The 19,734-nt window shown below is 38.8% G+C and overlaps 1 protein-coding gene across 2 annotated transcripts; it reads right to left on the reverse strand.

Annotated features, from left to right (window-relative positions):
* Window positions 1-1,531: 1,531 nt before the first annotated feature.
* Window positions 1,532-18,496, reverse strand: LOC100541147 (actin, alpha skeletal muscle B-like). Of its 2 annotated transcripts, none has more exons than XM_003206368.5 (9): window positions 18,347-18,496; window positions 15,315-15,459; window positions 13,688-13,816; window positions 9,253-9,363; window positions 6,838-6,922; window positions 5,491-5,652; window positions 4,789-4,980; window positions 3,665-3,846; window positions 1,532-2,876 (listed from the first exon to the last, which is right to left on the reverse strand). In XM_003206368.5, the coding sequence occupies exons 2-9, from the start codon at window positions 15,441-15,443 to the stop codon at window positions 2,733-2,735; spliced, it is 1,134 nt and encodes a 377-aa protein (XP_003206416.1). In that variant the 5' UTR covers window positions 15,444-15,459; window positions 18,347-18,496; the 3' UTR covers window positions 1,532-2,732. The 2 variants fall into 2 exon arrangements, with proteins under 2 accessions (XP_003206416.1, XP_019471033.1); XM_019615488.3 differs by lacking the exon at window positions 18,347-18,496 and adding an exon at window positions 16,940-16,962.
* Window positions 18,497-19,734: the final 1,238 nt, after the last annotated feature.

The following is a 19,734-nucleotide window of genomic DNA, read 5'->3' on the forward strand; positions in this document are numbered from 1 at the left end:
GACTTGGATCTTTAAGGTCTTTTCCAACCTGAGCAATTCTGTGATTCTACAATTGCAAAGGTAAGTATGCAGATCTCTGGCATTCAGTTAAGTTCATGCTGTTGGACATCACACTACAAAAGTTGGAGATGAAAATGTAAGTTATATCAACTAAAAGGCAGTTAACAGTGCTAAGTCTAGATGTAGTTGATTTATTATTAATCTAAGCAGCAATCACATGAACTTTTCCACAATAAACCTGAAGTAGTATTCATTCAGAGGCTGAGACATTTTTGCTGTGATTTACAGTTGCTTGAGAACACATGAATAATAGCAATTTGAACAGCTATTATTCAAGAATAGGGAATGACCAACCTCTGCTTATGCTGCATTGTGCTAGATACAGCAGAACTTTGGAGAATGCTGCCCTTATAGGTCTTCCAGCTTTTATGATGAAGAGCTCATTTGGATAAAGAAATAAGATTACCCAGCTCTGGAATTACCAGTAGTCAGAATGAGTGGGAGTCCATAAAACATCTCCTAGGCACATTTTCAAAAGGCAACGGACATTTCAACCACAACACAAAGCTGACATGCAGCTATAGCTGCTTTTCAGTCATCTCTGAAAGAGAACCAAACCTGAGTCAGCCAGTACCTTCACAGAGCAGCACTGTGAACTCCATACAACTCAGGAAATGTGAACACATTTCAGTGACACGTTGGCAATGAACAACTGAATTGAAGGCAAACGCTTGTCCAGTGTTTTGACTCAGAGAAGAGAATTATAACCTTGTAATTCTGGAAAGGAAGGCAACCATCTTCCTGGAGCTTTGCATTCCTCCCCTTACTGCACAAGAGTCTGTACAACAGAGACCTTCATTGCAGAACACATCATAAGAAGCGTTCGTGCATCAGCCCAGTACTCCCTCTGAGCTACCTGGTTGCATCAGAGCACTCACCACGGAGCAGAGAGATGCTGCTCACCAGAAAATTCAGGATGAATCATTTACTACCCTTAGCCACAGCACTCGGGCACTGCCCACTGTGCTGTCTCCAAGGATAACAGAAACTATTTACAACAGCACTGGATTTCTCAATGCTTTTGAAATGCTGGGGTCTTTAAAAAAAAGCACTGTATCAAAATGAAAGAAAATTTATTTCTGTGAAAGCTGAACACTTACAGCAGATATACAGCTTTCCTTGTAGTTTAGCCCAAGCAAACAAGTTACAAGAAAGGTCTGTAAATAAAGCTCTTAGCTTTTCCCCATCTTTGCAAAGGGGGGAAAAATTGTCTGCATTGGTCATGTGTCACAGCTTCAGAAGGCACCAATACAAAATGCACTGAAGTCAGAGAAAGACAAAGAGGGAAGGGAGGGATGCACACATTGTCTGGTTAGTGGAACAGTTGTCTAGGAGTCAGGAATTCAGGATTTGGTCCCACTCCCACCCCCAGCACGCTAGGGTGTTTTGGGCTAAGTTCCACATTCTGAAGCCTTGCTACTGTTCATTTATTAAAAGACAATCAAACAAAACAAAATCCATGTACTACTACTTCTCAGTGCAGTAACTCAGAAGGTTTTATTTAAACAATGAATGACATCAAAACCTACATCACCACCAATCCAAAATCCAGAATCATATAGAACACACTTTTCTGGTATCTGAAACAGTAAAACGTGATCTCCATAACTTGCTTTAATCATCATAAAAAAAAAACATTATGAACATTCCTTATTCAGGAAGATGTAAATTTTTAATGGAAATTGTGAAACAATTCTGTTTTCACTTAAAAATTATTTGACTAGAAAACTCAGAGGAAATGAAGCCATTTTCATAATAAAATTAAATTAGAACTCAGTAATTATTATTTTATGTATAACAGATAAAGTAAACTCTGTGAAATTAATGTATGCTACCATCAGCTTTACATGGATAATTACACTTTCATTGATCCATTAAACCCAGAATATTTTAATAACATATTTAAAAGGTTATTATTTACTCAATAACCATTAGCTTAGCATAGCACAGATACAGATGAAGTAAATGAAATATCATTTGACTGCCCGGTAAAAGAGATGAATAAAACAATATTAGAACTAAGTTAGCCTGTTACGTCTATGTGCAAATGTCACTGTAGCTTGTTGAAACTCATTGCTGTTGGTGAGTGGTGGTCACAGGGAGACAAAGGACTCCCGCCAAACAATTTCAGCAGACAAAGGAAAGACATCCATATGAGCACTACCAAATGAACACTATGTGCACAGTAGATCCCACATAAATCCGCTGTATCCTCAGTAAAATAAATCCCCTTAGAAAAATCCTGTCTGCCACTGAACTGCACAAAAAAAGCCACATATGGTACCCAAATCTTGCATTATGTGCGAGTTTGAAAGAATCCCATACTACTTGCGTTCTTCAGACTTAACCCCAAATAGCAGAGACTAACATACAGCTGTAAGGTATGCCACCTCCTCCATGTATGGCAGTTAGATCTTAAAAACTGGGGAGGTGTCTACAAACTGTGTACTACAATTGCTGTAATTAATCTTGAAAAACACCTATCACTGAAAAGTTAGCCTTGTTTGAGCATTAAAAGCTTAGAAGTAATGTACTAATTCATGTGACATCCACACAATGTGCTTTATTGCAAGTAGAGGAAAGCCAAACCAGGATTCACTCATAGCAAAGAAGAGCAGGTAATGTGTAGAGAAACAGCACTACTTATCACAGACAGTAGCCAATGGAAGCATTCAAAAGCACTTGCGATGGACAATAGAGGGCCCAGCTTCCTCGTATTCATCCTTACTAATCCACATCTGCTGAAAAGTGGACAGTGATGCCAATATTGAACCTCCAATCCAGACGGAGTATTTACGTTCTGGTGGTGCAATCATCTAGAAAAGAAGTGTGATCTGTCATAAATAAAGTGGCAAGTAGATAACACAGTAATATCTCTTTGGATTAAATAACTAGATGAAAGGCATTGTACCAATGCAACTCTAATGAAATAAGACCTTTGAGAGGTAGAAAGGCTGACAGGCTTTCTGCCTTCCAACTCTCAGAGTCAATAGAGATTACCATCAGCAGATGAATAAGTGGCAGCCCACAAAACATCTACCAAAACTTTACAAATGAGAAAGAATTTCAAATTTAAGAGATTAATATGATTTGATCATAAATGAACACTTTCAAGAGTGGTCCAAAGTTCATTTGTTTAAGGATAAAGTAGCTCTGTAAATAAAGAAAAAAAAAAACAAACCCAACACTTTGGACACATCAGCCTTGTATACCAAGATTGATTTATCCAATGCTAAAAATGCATCAGCTGTTCTATGCTTTAACTTCTTAACTAAATTTCAAATTTATTAGTGAACTGTTAGCCTATTATACTGAAATTTCTTTCATCCTTCTCACTACTAATGGCTTTTACTGACAGCTAAACTTAAGTTGCCCATCTACCCATTGGCATTTTCAGCTCTTTTCTCTGTAGGTTCATCCCTCTCTCTGACTCCTCTTTCAATCCTGCATTAGCTGGTTTAAGGGACAGAGGGATAAGGCCACCTGTCTACACCCTCCTACCATCAGGACTCCTGATGCAAGACCTGAGCATTAGATTACAGACATTTTAGATTTGCTTATAGGACATAATTTTTCAACGAAAGTAGTAAGCATTAAAAATTACCTTAATTTTCATGGTACTTGGAGCCAAACCTGTGATCTCTTTCTGCATACGGTCACCAATACCAGGATACATTGTGGTTCCTCCAGAGAGTACATTGTTGGCATATAGATCCTTACGGATGTCAATATCACATTTCATAATGCTGTTGTATGTAGTTTCATGGATTCCTGCAGACTCCATCCCTGTGTGGGAAAAAAAGTTTTCACCACGTTATTTCTTTTTTATTATTGTTAAAATGGAAAAGGAAAGCTCACTAGTCCAAGCTTATTTCCCTCACCTATCTCCCTTCACGAGACTCCAGAATTTATGGAATGCTTAGCGTAGGAAGAAGATTCAGGAATTCCTGAGTCCCATAGCCACATTTCTGACAATAACCATCCTTTAGCATCAACTGTGATCCTTACTACACTTCCAATAAACAAATTCCTCCATCAAAGGGAATTTCTGTAAATCTCACTCCTGCTGCTGTTCAGATACAGAACTTGGAGCTACGTTAATGCTTGGATAGTTTGATTTTCCACATAGGAGTGTGGCTAGCTTTGCTGCTCAGTACAATAGAAATAGTGCCAAAGTGCCTACAGCCATTTTGCTGGGTGCTCATGAGCGCAATCTGAGCGGGAAGTGGAAAAATTTTAAGAGCAGTATGAGTTACCACATAAAGCGCCAACATCCACTGAGAGAATGGAAGTTTTAACACTACAGATAAAACTACTGGAAAATAAAGTTTTATTTTTTTATTTTTTATTTTTTTTTTAAGATTAACTTAGATTAATATAAGAAAATGATAAGCAGAAGTAGTGTCTGGATCAAAAACATCAGTGCTGCGTGGTTCTAGATCAGTCAAGATAAAAAGCAGTGATCTTTCAATAGTTCTCCAAACATTAACTTAAAACTTCTACTGCATTCATAAAAGTTTGAAACTGCCTTAAAATTCTCATACTCTAAATGAACAGAGATCTTTCTGAAGAAACTTCTAAAGAACAAAATAAGCCAATAGAATCTGCACTTTTCTAAGGACATTTGAGGACAAACATTTAAGATCCTACAGCTGTGAAATAAAGCTTTCTAATAAATCATGCTTTTTATATTCTGCTAAGCCCCTAAAAAGAAAACTCGTGTCTCACCTATAAAGGATGGCTGGAAAAGAGTTTCTGGACATCGGAATCTTTCATTTCCAATGGTGATGACTTGTCCATCAGGAAGCTCATAGCTCTTTTCAAGGGAGGAGGAGGAAGCAGCAGTTGCCATTTCATTTTCAAAATCTAAAGCCACATAACAAAGCTTCTCCTTTACATCCCTCACAATCTCCCGTTCCGCTGCAGAGAGTCAATAAGTTTTTAATCAACACATAGTGCAACAGATTGAACACAGACATTCTCATGCACAGCTCCTTAGGTCTATGGTGGCCATTCAGTCTGTTGAATTCTGATCTCTCCGCCATCTTAACTAAACTAATTCCCATTTGCATAACCAAATTTCTCTCACCTGCTGATGGAGATGTATTGTGCTACCAAATACTGTAAAGATCAATTTTTACACTTTATGTGCCAGAACTTTGATCAAATTTCCAGAGGTTCATCTATTACCAACTACTAACTTTGTTCCTTTGTCTGTGGAACAGATACGATGAACTCTCACAACCAGTTAAATTTCTCAATGGCACAGAATTTCCTAACAAAGTGGTAACCACGTTCTTGAGCTCGACAGATATGCTGCAAGGCACAGGCAGAAGAATTCCATTAGCTAAGCTAGCGATATGTTTTTTGCCAGCATAATAAGACAAGTACCAGAACAAAGCAAAGTGCATGCAAAATAAAGCTCATTACCAGTGGTGACAAAAGAATAGCCTCTCTCTGTAAGGATCTTCATGAGATAGTCAGTCAGATCTCTGCCTGCAAGGTCCAGCCTCATAATTGCATGGGGCAAAGCATAGCCCTCATAGATGGGTACATTGTGCGTGACACCATCCCCAGAATCCAAAACTATCCCTGAAAAGTGAAAGAAAAGGAGAAGCTGGATATTTTCCATTATTATAGAGTCACTACATTCCTCATATTCTAAAATGAATTGTGCAGCAACAAATAAAGATCCTCACCCAATTTCTTCTGTCATTTTTATAACTAAAGAGCTCACACGTGAGATGAAATTGTTAGCTCAAAATAAGCAACTGTGGCTGTGAAAAGACATGTAACATTCAACAACTTGATTGTATTGTTCTTACTGAACAGATGCTAACAATAATAATCATATACAGTCTTTCATTTTAGAAGACTGCTAGCGCTTCACAGACGTGAAACAGTATATAAACTGCACATAAAAATCTGTCTGACATTAAAATAAATCATTCCATGAGAGAAAATGTAACCATGGTTTATCTGCCTGCAGATGAGTCAATTTCCTATTCAAGAATGGAAGTGAGTGTATGTTTTCCACCCAAAATGAATAAAGCATTTCTGATATCAAAGATGTATATAAACAGTCAAATTTTAGACACGAAACAAGTATTTATAACTTCTTGTAATCCCTGCAGGCTGGTGATCTTTTCATATAGAGTTATACCGTGATATCAGGCTACATAAACAGATGTATTTTAATTTTTTTTGAAACATGTTAAGACTAAAAGGATACTAAAATGTAATTTATTGTCTTGATGCTTAATCAGATTCTAAATGGCAATAAGAACTACATGCTAATTCTAGAGCAGATATGCTAATTAACAGCAGACATCGGGTTTGGTGATAGCTATTCAATACTTAAATGAAATATTTTCATTTAGCCACTGGACAGTATTTATCTTGTATGCGGAATGGAGCTTCACAATAGAGATAGGTATGAAGTAAGAAGGAAATGGCAGGCATGGAACAGCCCAGTTAAGATACAAACTGTTCTCCACGCTGTGCAACTAAGGGCAGTATCAAGTTGTACCATCCACCTGTTCACGTTATTGAGAAGTAGTGACTTGATCATTTTAAGCAGAATGACACGAAGCCAATGCCCACAACTGCCACGAAAAGCAGAACAACCAAGAAGAACTTAAATGGCACAGTGGAAGGCATTTTGTTTCGATATAAGTATTGATTGTTCTTAATAAACAGCTGGTATTCTGCAGCAAAGGTGTACGTATACGCACAAATGAAGGACAGGTGGACAACAAAACACCCAGACAGACTCACCAGTGGTTCTTCCGGATGCATACAGAGACAGCACTGCCTGAATTGCTACATACATGGCTGGCACATTGAATGTCTCAAACATAATCTGTAATTAAGAATTCACAAATCTTTAGCAGCTACACTTAAAAGTATCTGAAGAGACAGTTGAACAACTCTTTTTGATGAGGTGCTGGAACAGGTTGCCCAGAGAAGCTGCGAGTTCCCCCTCCCTGGAAGTGCTTAAGGCCAGGTTGGATGGGGCCTTAGGCATTGTGATCTAGTCTTTGATATAGCAGTTGGCAACCCTGCCTGTGGAAGGGGAGGTTGGAACTTGATGATTCTTGAAGTCCCTTCCAATCCAAGCCTATGATTCTATATATATATATTTTATATATATTTATATATATTTATATATTTATATTTTATATATATAGAATTTATATTTTCTATATTTATTTATTTTATTTATTTATTTATTTAAGATATCTGTGGCTCTTCTAGGAATAGCATGCCGCATTTTTTTTTAGGAATTCATAAAAATCACTGAAGTCAGTGGATATCTTTTAATGAACCTCAGTCTAGTCAGGTTGCTACTGATAACATTCATTGAAGGCAACAACTCTGTATGACTTTCTCACCCCACCGCTGTAACAATACAGCAATCTAAAGTATTTATATGTCATTTAAAAATTAAGAAAACACAGCTGGAAAAAAAAAGAATAATCAACCTATATTCATAGCTCAAGGAAGACCCGGCCATTCCTGGTACAGCTTTTATTCTGTCTCAGAAATTCCTCTGCTGGAGTGTTCAGATTCCTCTGGCAAACTTATCTAGTGAAACATGAACTTCAGGATTCTCATCGTGTATAGTTAAAACCTGACCTGGTCTGGCTTAAGCCTATGTAATCTCATTCTGTCTCCAGCAAGCACTTTTTTCTCTTTATGGTAACCTTGGATATCAGAAGGTTCTTCACCAGAAGGTAGTGGACACAAAAAAGTCTCCCCAGGGTCCCAAGCTGTTGGAGTTCAAGGAGCATCTGGACAACGTTCTCATAGAATCTGATTTTTGGGTGGTGCAGTTGGAGCCCAGTGTTGGACTCAGTGAAACTTATGGGTCCTTTCCAACTTATGACATTCAACATTCTCTCATCTTGTCCCCCCCATCTTCTCTACCCTAAAAAGCTCCAACTCTTTTCACTTTCTATTTCGGGTACTCTGCATTTTTATCAGAGCGGATAGAATATCTTTTGTTTCCAGCTAGAGCTCTGCTAACTAAAATATTAAAGGCTCACAGGGAAGTTGTGAAATATGGACAGCCATATGGGATTTATTCTTTCTTTAACTAATGTCACCCACCCACACAATGCCACTCCATCATTAGTGGCACTACTATGACCACATCTCACCATCCCACCTGGGAGAAGTGCAGAGCCACTGGAATCAGGGAATTATATTTAAACTTTGGATTTCATAAGCTAATGCCTTTGCCAATGAAGTATATTTTAATGAAAAGCACGCCAACAATTAAAGAATATATTAATTAGATATTTCATAGTTAATTGATGCAATGAATTTAACACAATAAGTAATAGACCATAAGCCTCTAAACAGGATTTATCATTACAGCGTAATGACAAAGAAACAGTCCCAGACATGTCTGCTGTATAAACTACACTTTCCGGTTGCCATAAACTAGGTCTTTCTTATGTTTTGTTGTTGTGTATTGCTTCCCAGTAACGTGTGCTGTCAACCTCATTATTTAATTAGTATATTTACACCGTTGCTGAATGGATGCATAATCTTTCTATTAAATATATGCTAACTGGTGCACAAAGGGAAGCTCAGAGCTACATTTGATTTTCCCATGTGATTTTACTTCCATATCTGTATTTAAATCACACTTCTAGTTACATCACTAGTCAAATCTTCAATATGGACTTCTGGCCAGAAGGCTGTTCTAAAATGTACAAACTTTGGAGGTCTACTTTTGGTTCTGAGACAAGCTTATTAAGTCAATCTGGGCATGTCTATCTGCAAAAAATGTTCAGCAGAGTATTATTTCAATTCAAGTACTCCTAGGCAATCCATTTTCCCAAGATAGAACAGACTCAATTTTTAGAACAATTTTCTCCAACCCTTTGTGCTCAGAGATGCCAACCCTAAGTGATTATCTTCCATATTAAGAAAGCTGAATATCAAGGACTCTTATACCATGGCTTCCTGTATGGTTCCCATGCAGAAATGATCTGCAGTGCAGCTTTTCTCAGGGGAGTGGTGGGGTCACCATCCTCGGAGACGTTCAAGAAAAGACTAGGTGTCACACTGAGTGACGGGTCTAGAGAGGTGGCAGGCGTGGTTTGACAGCCAGACTGGGTGGTCATAGTAGTCTTTCCAGCCTTACCAATTTCATGATTCCTATCTGGTGGTCCACCATACCTGAGTCATTTTTTCACGGTTGGCCTTGGGGTTCAATGGAGCCTCGGTCAGCAGCACAGGGTGCTCCTCTGGTGCAACGCGGAGCTCATTGTAGAAAGAATGATGCCAAATCTAAAATGAAAATCACTTCAGAAAAGTGGTCAGGAAATTATTCCATTTGTCCACATAACACTACACAGGAAGCTTTTCAAATACAGTCCTAATAAATCTATTATAGACACATTAAAATAGAGAAAAAGCATGCAAGAGTGAAGCTGCCAAATGCTGCTCTGTTTTTATTAACCAAAACCACTGGGTTTCTACCATATCGAACAACAGAATATGACCTACACAAGGGAGCCCCGCCAGCCAGGATTCCCCACACATATGATGGATCATCCTCTCTAAACGAGAGCACTGCTGCATTTCCAGTCCCGGCACTCTGGTGCTGGAGCTGAGCCGAGCATTGAACTGCCAGTTCTGGAGAGATTTCTCCACTTCAAGCTGTGTGGAGGCTGAGATCCAGTTGTAAGCCATTGCCAAAACAGTCTGTATAAATCTAATTATTTCCGCAGAAATGAAAAGTTGTTTTTGCCACAGCTATTTCATCCTGTAAGCCCTGAATCAAACTCACTTATTCCAAGTAACTGCGTTTCTCAGTTTCTGTGAATCACTGTAGTGTTGTTCACATTGGGAGGTGTTACTTGTACAACAGTGCTAGCTTTGATTGTTCTCCTGATCCATCAAGACTCTTTTTGTCTGAGGACTGACTATGAGGAACTCAAGGGATTATTTTCTTGATGTCAGCTCAAAGAGAGATTGTTTTGTATCGTGATGAAATATTTTCTCATCTTCTCATGTAATTCTTTCCTCCATTTCTTTTTTTTTTTCCTGTCTCTTTAATCATTATCCAGCTTTGTCTAACCTAATGAACTTATTTCTGAGCACAAAGCATCAGCTTCGTGCTCAAGTTTACTTGATGAATCTCTTAGAAACAAGTATTATTAGGCTCCAAAATGAGCTTAAGCAGAAAAAAAGACCTTGTCTAAATCTGAAGCACCTACAAATCATCAGCTGCCCAGCGCTGGAATTATTTATTAAGAAAGTTAACAGCCCTTAGAAAAAGAACTCATTCCCTCTCAGTCACTTAAGTATAAATCCAGATGTTTCCAGAACTGGGACTTGGGGTGCAGGCCATTTCCACTTAAAGGTTGTAGCAATTAGACAGATCAATACAATAGGAAAGGTGCCACAACAGAGGTGTGATGACAGAAGGATGGCATGATAGAAAGGTGCTATAAAGGAAGGGAAGAAGATTGCTCATCTTTATCAGAAGATACCAGGTTCACAGGGGAAAGCTTCACCAAGGAGGGATCTCCAACCAGAGATCCCTCCCCAGAGGCAATCAGCCCTTAAATGAGATCTAAGAGAGGTGCAGCCAGGCTCCACCCCTTCCTGTCACACAGCAGAATTGCCTTAACCTGTGCTCCCAGCGCTGGCTGATCCTTTCCCCAGGTGCTCAATCAGTGGTTCAGGCCATGACTCAACAGTTACCATACAAAGGTTTAGAAAATGAAGGCAGGAAAATGTTGAACAAAATGAAGTAATCAGTAAAAATAAAATAAAGGACAACATATGTCATACATAAGGAGAAGGAAAAGACCACAACTTCAAATAGGAAAGAAGGAGAGAAGGAGTTGTACATCATTAACAATGCACGGGAGATTTCAACAGTACTAGTGAGGATAGACCCTGATGAAACCTCTGGCATTTTGCAGGTTTTTCCTCCAAACTAGGCAGGATTAGGTGCTGCACAGACCATTAGACTTGATCTAATGATAATAATGGATAATGATATTCCACAAAAAATGAGAATAGCCCAGTGTTAATTTCAACAGGTGACAGGAATTAAATTTAAACAGCAGGCAGAACAGCTAAGAGAAATTACCGAGGAGGGATTATTCCAATACTTAAACATTTACGCAGCCATCAGGGTCAGAAATCTCCCCACTCTAACGCTTCCCCTCCCATACACTGCCAGCTCCGTAGCTGCGAACAAATTAACGGTGATGTATAAAGCCCCGTGTTATTATCCACTGGAAAACAGAGCAGTCCCAATTTGAATATTGTGAACTGAAGCACATCAGAAGAAGAATGCTTCGCTTCATTGCCCACATGTTCTGTTCCTGATTCACACAGATGCCTGGGCGGCCAGCAGCATCCCCACCCGCACTCCCCCTCACACACAAACTCATCCTTACTCATTCACTCAGCCCAGTCTTTAGGTGACCTCCTCTTATTGTCATGCGTGCATGGCCGAGCACTACACTGTTATGCCTTTGTTCCACTTTTTTGGCACATTCCCCAGCAATTTCCTCGTTTCTTCTATAGTGTGGCATTTTTCAGTACTGTTATTTCCAAGCATGCCAAAGAAATTTATGGTTTGGATCAGAACTGTGCAACTTGTTTTGGGAAATCCCAGGGAAAACACATAAAACTTATTTCTTTAACGTTCAAACTTTAGGAACAATGCATTTCAGAGCACTCTTCAGCCAGAAGAGCATGTATGTGTCTGTGTATGCACACACATACACAGAACTGTTGTACAGTTTCTGTAGTACAGAAATTAGATGGAAGATTTCCATGTGATCATATAGCTGGCTGAGTTGGGGAGAATCATAATAATAATTACTTTTTTTTTTTTTAAATTTATTTGCAACAATCATGAAAGTTAGCAATGTGATTCTCGTCTCTCCCTTCCAACTGCCTTTCTCTCATGGTTCTTTTTTGTTCTTTGTTGCTCATCTATTTGAAAACCGTCTCCACTTTCTGTTCCACTCCTTAAACTGAGCCAACTCTGTCTGGGGGCATCTCTTCCAGCTATGGCATCTTGGGTGTTGTATGACATAAGAAATTTTGAGCTAAGAACCCAACTCTCACTCATTTGGTTGATAAAGTGGAGGGAAAAAAAAAAAAAAAAAAAAAAGGTCAAACTACAAGAACTCATGCGTTGTCTTACCATTATTTGAATTACAGCACTGCCTAAACCTCCACCACAGAACATCCTTAGAAAACCCCTCCACCTAACAGAGGTTGGTCTAGCCATTAGGCTACACTGCAGCCCTACACCATGAGACAGTAAAGCACATGCCAGTTTTTTTTGTTTTATTTTGTTTTTTACTATCTCCAATTTCTTTTCTTGACTGCATTTTAGATAGCCTGCTCCAGCATTGAGTATTACTCTGAAAGCAAACACCAGTACGTGCTCTACACAGAACAGTTTTGGTTGCAGAGATAAATCTAGTAGACTTTTTCAGTCAATGCAGAGAGCAGGAAAACTATCAGGAAGAACAGTATAATGGGAATTATATTCCCATCTATTTTACACAACAGAAATGAGCAAGGTACCTTCCCAGGAAGCAGTGAAATAAAGAAATGCAAATACTATGCTTCCATCTAGAGGAGTAGGTGGGCAATTCTCATCCAGACAAGAAGTTGGGAACTCTCACTACTTCTGTGTTAACTTTGGTCTGTTCACCTGGTACACCCCACACTGCCCGTGTGGGTTTGTGGCTGTGACACCACAGCTGAATTATAAGAGAACGCACAGCTGAGCTGTTGCTCTGCCCTTAAGCAGACGCAGAGCACTCCCACAGATTCAGGTGCTCCCTACAAAGACCAGGATGAATGCAATATGAGAAGGACTTCACACAGTAAGATAGCCTTCTCCAGAACCCATCAGCAGCACTCTGCACTGCCAAGCCTGCTCTTGGGCACCCTCAGCAGGGCACTGCACAGCGCCATTCTGCTGTCCAAATGCCAGGAATGCAGCGCCTGGCAGGGAATACAGCAGCTTCATCACCACACAGGCATTAAAGCTCAGTGGAATCAGCAATGGGAAAACATGCTCTAGGGAAAAAGTCCCCTGCTTAGAGAGTTGGTACAGGGATGAGAAGCGCAAATCTGGTCTTCAACTGGCAGAGAGTGCATTCTATGCAATACAAAACGTGGGCATCATCCGCGGTCCATTCATGTAGGCAAGAATGGAGGAGGGAAAATCATCCCACCACCTCAGAGGTTTCAACCCCAACTGAAATAACCTTCCTTCGTGTTTCTGTTACACCTCTGATGAACTGTGACTCTAACTTTAGCCAATTCCAATCACATCATACCAAGTTCTGCCTCAGTTCGAACTTCAAGAATAAAAATATGTATAAAATATTAGTCTACCACAAATACCTGAAGAAAAACATCCACTTTTTAAAACATCTCCAGCAGTGCTAAGGCCTGATCAGCACTGGACTCCTGTACTGATACACTGCACCATCCTTTCAGCTATACTGAGATTTCCTCAAGGATTCCTTCAAGGAATTCCTTTGATTTGCAAGAAAGATAATGGCAAACTCTATGTCTTTGATGACACTTTAAGAAAATTATATTAAAAATAAACACCCACCTTTTCCATGTCGTCCCAATTGGTGATGATTCCATGCTCAATGGGATACTTCAGCGTCAGGATCCCTCTTTTGCTTTGTGCTTCATCCCCTACATAGCTGTCTTTTTGACCCATTCCAACCATCACACCCTACAAAATATATTGTTCCGCTATTAGTGCAGCATATCTTGCACCGTAAAAAGAATATTGTCTAAACCTCATGTAAAACAATGTACTTCACAAAGCCAAACTAAAATGCAAATTTATTGGTAACCATTGACCGTACCAACTATCTCAATAAACCCTCCAGGAAACCTAACACAGCCTCAGAAATAAAGCTGGGGATCTTGCACTGCACACAGAGAACGCCTGTGTAGAAGCAATGTCTAGGAAGGCATCAGTAAGCCCATGGTATCTCCAGGAGAGGTAGGTCCTTCAACATTGCAAAGAAATACTTGAAATGAATTGCAGATGAAAAAGAGAGAACCTAGTTTTGACTCCGAAGACCTACTTCATAGATTTGCTTGCACTTCATGTCTATGCAGTTCCACTACTGCCTTTAAATGGTGAGATCGCTCCTTGCCGGAAGACCAGAAGTTTACAACACAGGTAAAAGGATAAACATTCAACTTTGAAAATTTACATTAATTAATGCTCTTTTGTAAAACGTAAAAGAGATTTTGCAAAAGAAAGTGAACATGTTGAATAATAGTTTTATTAATTTCATCATGCTTGCATTAGGAAGTCTATCATTCTTTCTCTAAATATAACGAGACGTTAGGTGCAATATTATTCAGCAAATAGTAAAAAATATATTTAATTTTGTCATGGATAATAACACAGCCACTGAGATGTTTCACTGTGCAAAATGCCACGCCAGCTCCAATCATGATTAAAAGCCAGTGAACAATTCTAGAGGTTAAAAAATGGACATGCTTTCAACAACTGACATTTAAACTTCAATAACTCATAGAGGTGTTCAAAACACATTCATTAAAAAGCTTAATATTTTATGCCTGTCTAAACAGGCTTATTCAACTTGGCAAAAGAACACAGAGAACTTCAGGGAAGGGGTTAGACACCTCAGAAAATTAAAATCTGACTCAGATAAGAACAAAATCAATGAAAACTGGCAACTTCTAATTCTAAAGGAACTGTTAGAAAAGTAATTAAGCAAGCAAGGCCTTTTTCAAGTTCAAGAAAAATCACACTCATCCTTTCTAGTCCTGCTGGAGTTGATTAAGTGATGCACTAGAGATCTTTTTCAGACACTTAATGGGCCCTGCTGTTGTTTAATGGAACAATAAAAGGACCTTACCACTACTATTCATTTGGTTTCTTGTGTTAGCAGCATTCTTCCTTTTTTGTTTGTATTGATACAGCAACTTTTGTGGGTTTTTCTCCCATAAGACATCTCCACATCATTAAAACATTCATGTTCTTCCAGTCAAGATTTTATAGTTGAAGAATATCTTTTCCAAACAACTCGGAAGCTCATTGTATAAAAGATATGCAGCTCAACTACCTGGTTCTTAACAAGCTCAATTCCCACGAACACAAATGGGAGATTTGCCTGAATAATCCTTTATCACTTCCACAAGTTTCACAAATACGAGCAGGCAGCACTTCCACTCTGGTACCAACAGACCTGATGTCGAGGACGTCCAACAATGGATGGAAACACGGCTCTTGGAGCATCATCTCCTGCAAATCCAGCTTTGCAAAGACCAGACCCATTGTCACAAACAAGGGCAGTGGTTTCATCATCATCACACATAGTGCCTCAGTTTGGGCTGTAAAACAGTAATTTGAAAGAGTTTGGGGGAGCAGATGGAAGGGAATGAGACAGAAACACTTCCCCATCTTTAAGATAGCTTACTGCTCTAAAGGAAAATTATTTTAGAAAACAGCAAAACTAAATACCAAAGTCTATGCTGAAGCCTCAGTTCTGGAAAACACACTAAGTATCCATATAAATTTTGGCTTGAATGAATTTTATGAACCAAGTTAGCAAGGACATTCAGCCTCCATTCCCAAAAGAGAAATCTCCGATTCCCTGTCGTACTCTATTAGCTGACTTGGTGATCACAGGACGGGCTCAGCTAATGGATACACATTCAGCTCTACATGGACTTCAGCAAGCATAACTCCACCTCTTCCAATGCTAAATTACCTTCTAGAAATTACATTTGTTTAAAATGAATTAATCATATGCACCCACCAGTTATACCATTAGTGCTTAAGTGGTAAATAAGATCTCCTGAACATTAACTCTTTCAAATGCTGCTTTTGCTCCCTACTGGGAGAAATTTTGCCTTTTCTCTCAGAGGGCCACCATCAACCTGAAGAAACAACTAAAAATAACCCCCACAAACACTTTCAAGAAAGTGTTGGCTGTGTTTTTAAATGACAGCTACTCTGTAACATTAAGTGCTGGCTAGAGGACCTGTTCCATACTTGTAATGGTAAATATCTTATCAAAGCAGCTATTCTGGGACATAGAACAAGCTGTGGCTGGCACAGCTGGCCAAAATCAACAAAACTGCAGCAGTTGGCCAACACATCAGACGAAGTCCTGAACTCACTGAAATCCATGGCAGAACTCCCACAGAGGGAGGGCCCGAATTTCACCAAGACTTCTCTTTCGGACTCCTTGTTTATTTTTAGGGCTCTAAGACCGCCTGTTTAGGCAGTCAAGAGAGAAGTATTGCACTTTTCCTTTTCTGGCAACTTCATTTGGTGAGGAAGAGAACTTTAAGAACAAAAAAGGAATGAACAAGAAAACAGAACTTATCCCACTAAGTCTCCATCTGCCTGATCTGTGGGGCTTAAAACAGCCTCATGCTCTTCAAAGGGCCACTGCAATAATACCAAAGTCCTTGGATGTTTAAAAACAAGGTTTTCTCACAACAGACAATGATTGTGCAGTGATAGGATACTCTGCCCCTTCTGCATCAAAAAAATAATAAGTTCCTGGTGTTCATTCCTTCACCATGGGCTTTATGAAGTAAGACCACAACATATGATTGATCAGAACACTGCCAGATGAAATGGATGTATAATTTGAATACATGATAATGCAGTATTATAAAATTAATAATCTCTTTAATTGACATTGATATGCATGTGACTGGAAGATTCCTTTGCTCATAAAGAAGCTGAATATTTCTAGCACATGTTTGCTAATAGCTTCAATTTAGGAATGTTTAAACATTAGTTCCAGCAGGTGGTATTTGTGAATCTTCATTCACACTGCCACAAGCCATTACTTACTTCCAAAATCCTAACGAAAAGCCTTTGAGAATGCAATAAACCATCTTCCAGCATTATCCAGCTTTACAGAACTGTACCCAGACTTTGATTCCATCAATGTGAGTCTGAATCAAAGGAACTTCAGTTCCTAAATACAAGAACTACATCAGATGAAATGCTACAATTTCAAAAAAGAGAAATTAGAAATATAGAGATTCTTCACAGCTCTGATAGTATAGCATTGATCATTGGTTCCAAAGGCTGGATACAACAAAGATGCTTAATCCCCAAGGAGTAAAAATAATATTCCTATTCACTCTCATGTATAGCATTTTATGTGCAACTGTGAATGGAAAAATAATGTCAGTTACAACCATCCCCAGAGGAAAAAAATTCACAGTGAAACCTTAGTTCATCTTTACAAGCTAGACTTCAGAGCACCAGCAGTTATTCAGTTGGTACTTTTACTCAATATTGGTTAGATTCCAGACAAGTCAATGAAACTTGTTAATAAAATCAATGGCTGAATTTGTTCATTTCATGCTTAAAAAAAATATAGTAATGACCTTGCTATGCTTATCATTACTTTGTCAAAAGGCAAATGTTAAGAGTACTACTTAAATACACAAAAACCTTCAACGACAGTCATGTTATTGCTTTGCAGCTGTTGGATTTATGTTTAATAAACCAAAAACTTCCTATTTGTTTCTACTGGTTTCTGCATAATGCCCAATGCTCAGAGAACACTATTAAAGTTCTAAATTGTATAGCATGTTCTGTATTTTGTATGCGTATTTACCACAGGCCAAATAAAAGTCCTTATTTTCTATGTTGTTCTAGGATTGACAAAGGACAGATGCCTGAACCATCTAATTACCTCAAACTATTGAGCCTTCATGTCTTGTGAATGCCTTCCCCACATCCATCCTTCCCTGCCCCTCAATGAGTTGACCAAGTGTAGGTAACGCTGAAATTAATACAGCCATCCACTCTCAAGGCAGCACTCCTTTTGTAAAATACAAAGTGTTTAGTCCTTTAGCACAAAATGCTGTGAGAGAATTAAATGTGATGGAATACATTCACCTTGTGCTTCATCCTGGTTTGTGTCATAGCTACTCAGAACTATCTGTTCAGCTTGCACATATAGATTCTTCTAGGCTTCAGACAAAGAAGGTTCCACTGTACACCACTGATCATTCCAGTGATGAGAGACATCTACATCTCCTTACAATCATGCAGTCAAACCTGAACTGCCTTACATTAGGAGTCCTTCTGGAATTCCTTCAATGGTTAAGGCAAACCAGTATCCAGGACCACATTTTGGAAATAAGCAAGTGTACACATACTCCCCAGAAGATCTCGAACCAAGTGAAAAGAAGCGTTAAAATCATCAGCCGTTAACAGGTAAAACTCTCAAGGAGTGCTTACCTGGGAAATGGTGACGATCTGTAAAAGCACCTTCGTAAATGAAGTAATCTCATCTTCCATTACATTTATAACAGCTTCAGGAATGGAGTTCACAGAATATCTACATGAGTCAAGCCATTTTTGGAAACCTTTTTTTCAGTTTCTGCTTATCGCTGTGACAGCAGAAAGGCCTAGATAAATTAGGGCAGGATTTCCATTACCTCTGAATCCCCTCCCACTTGCTAACTTGCTATGCCTAGTGAGAAAGGATTTTTATTTTCATTAACCCCCCTCCCCCCCAGAAGACAAAAGCCCTTACATCAGATGTGCAATACAGGAAGGTTTTGTGCTCCACTGCTGTCACTGGAAACCATTCTACTTCTTTGTAACTCAAATACCTAAGAATAGCTCATTATCATTCTTGTTAGCAGCCATCCTGAAAGCAGGAGAAGTTTTACCATGAACAGTTCTCACGTTTCAACTGTACTTGATGTTTGTTTGTGTGGTGCAAAGACTGAAAATAGCCGACTTATCTCAGAATTTCAGTGACACTGTGGCTTAAAACAGGGACTGAATCAGCAATAAGCCATTTGAAAGAGATGAGTGGTAACTATTTCACAAAAAAAAAAAAAAAAAAAAAAAAACACAACAACTACATTGGAATATATTGGATTAACATAGGAATCCAGACCATTAGTAGACTAAGAAATATTACAGAATCATCGTAAGAAGAAAGTTTCTAGGCTTTACCTTAGTTCCTAGATAATTAAGGCCAGTGATAATTCCCATTCCACATCACAAAAGCAAACAATGCAGAACTTCAGATACAATTTAGTAAATGTTAACCCTGCCAACTCTCAACCAATCCCTCTTTCTCCCACCATGTGACCATGCATAGCAGAAGATAGCATGTACAAAAATCCTTGTAACACAGGCAGATAATTCACTTCATGAATACTCAAGTCAATTTTGTAAAACTGATGGAAGCCTTCAATTTTCATATTCGTTATCTTTTCCCACAATATTTTAGTCTGGTTAACAGGAAAACAAATGGTCGTTTCTTTTTGTGACTTTATGTCTACTCTCTTAGACTTAGCTTATTTTGAATGCATCTCCATTTTATACAGGCATGAACAGAAATGCAGACAGAACAAACAATAAACAGCACCAGGAGTAAAAACAACATTCTAGCTTCTACTGGCCACAGCCTTCACAAATAAGCTGGTTTTGGAATCAGAGAAATAGCTGTGAAGTTTCAGAGATCGTTATACCAAAATACAGAAGTATCAATATACAAGGCACAATGCTCCACTACATACCTACAGAAACTGAGTGCAAATCCTCTGCTTTTTATAGCCTCCCAGTTAAAAATGCAAACTCTCCTCAGTTGTAATTCAAAGTATGTAAAA

The sequence above is a fragment of the Meleagris gallopavo genome, chromosome 5, assembly GCF_905368555.1.
Source record: "Meleagris gallopavo chromosome 5, MGAL_WU_HG_1.1, whole genome shotgun sequence".
In the NCBI taxonomy this organism is placed as follows: domain Eukaryota; kingdom Metazoa; phylum Chordata; class Aves; order Galliformes; family Phasianidae; genus Meleagris; species Meleagris gallopavo.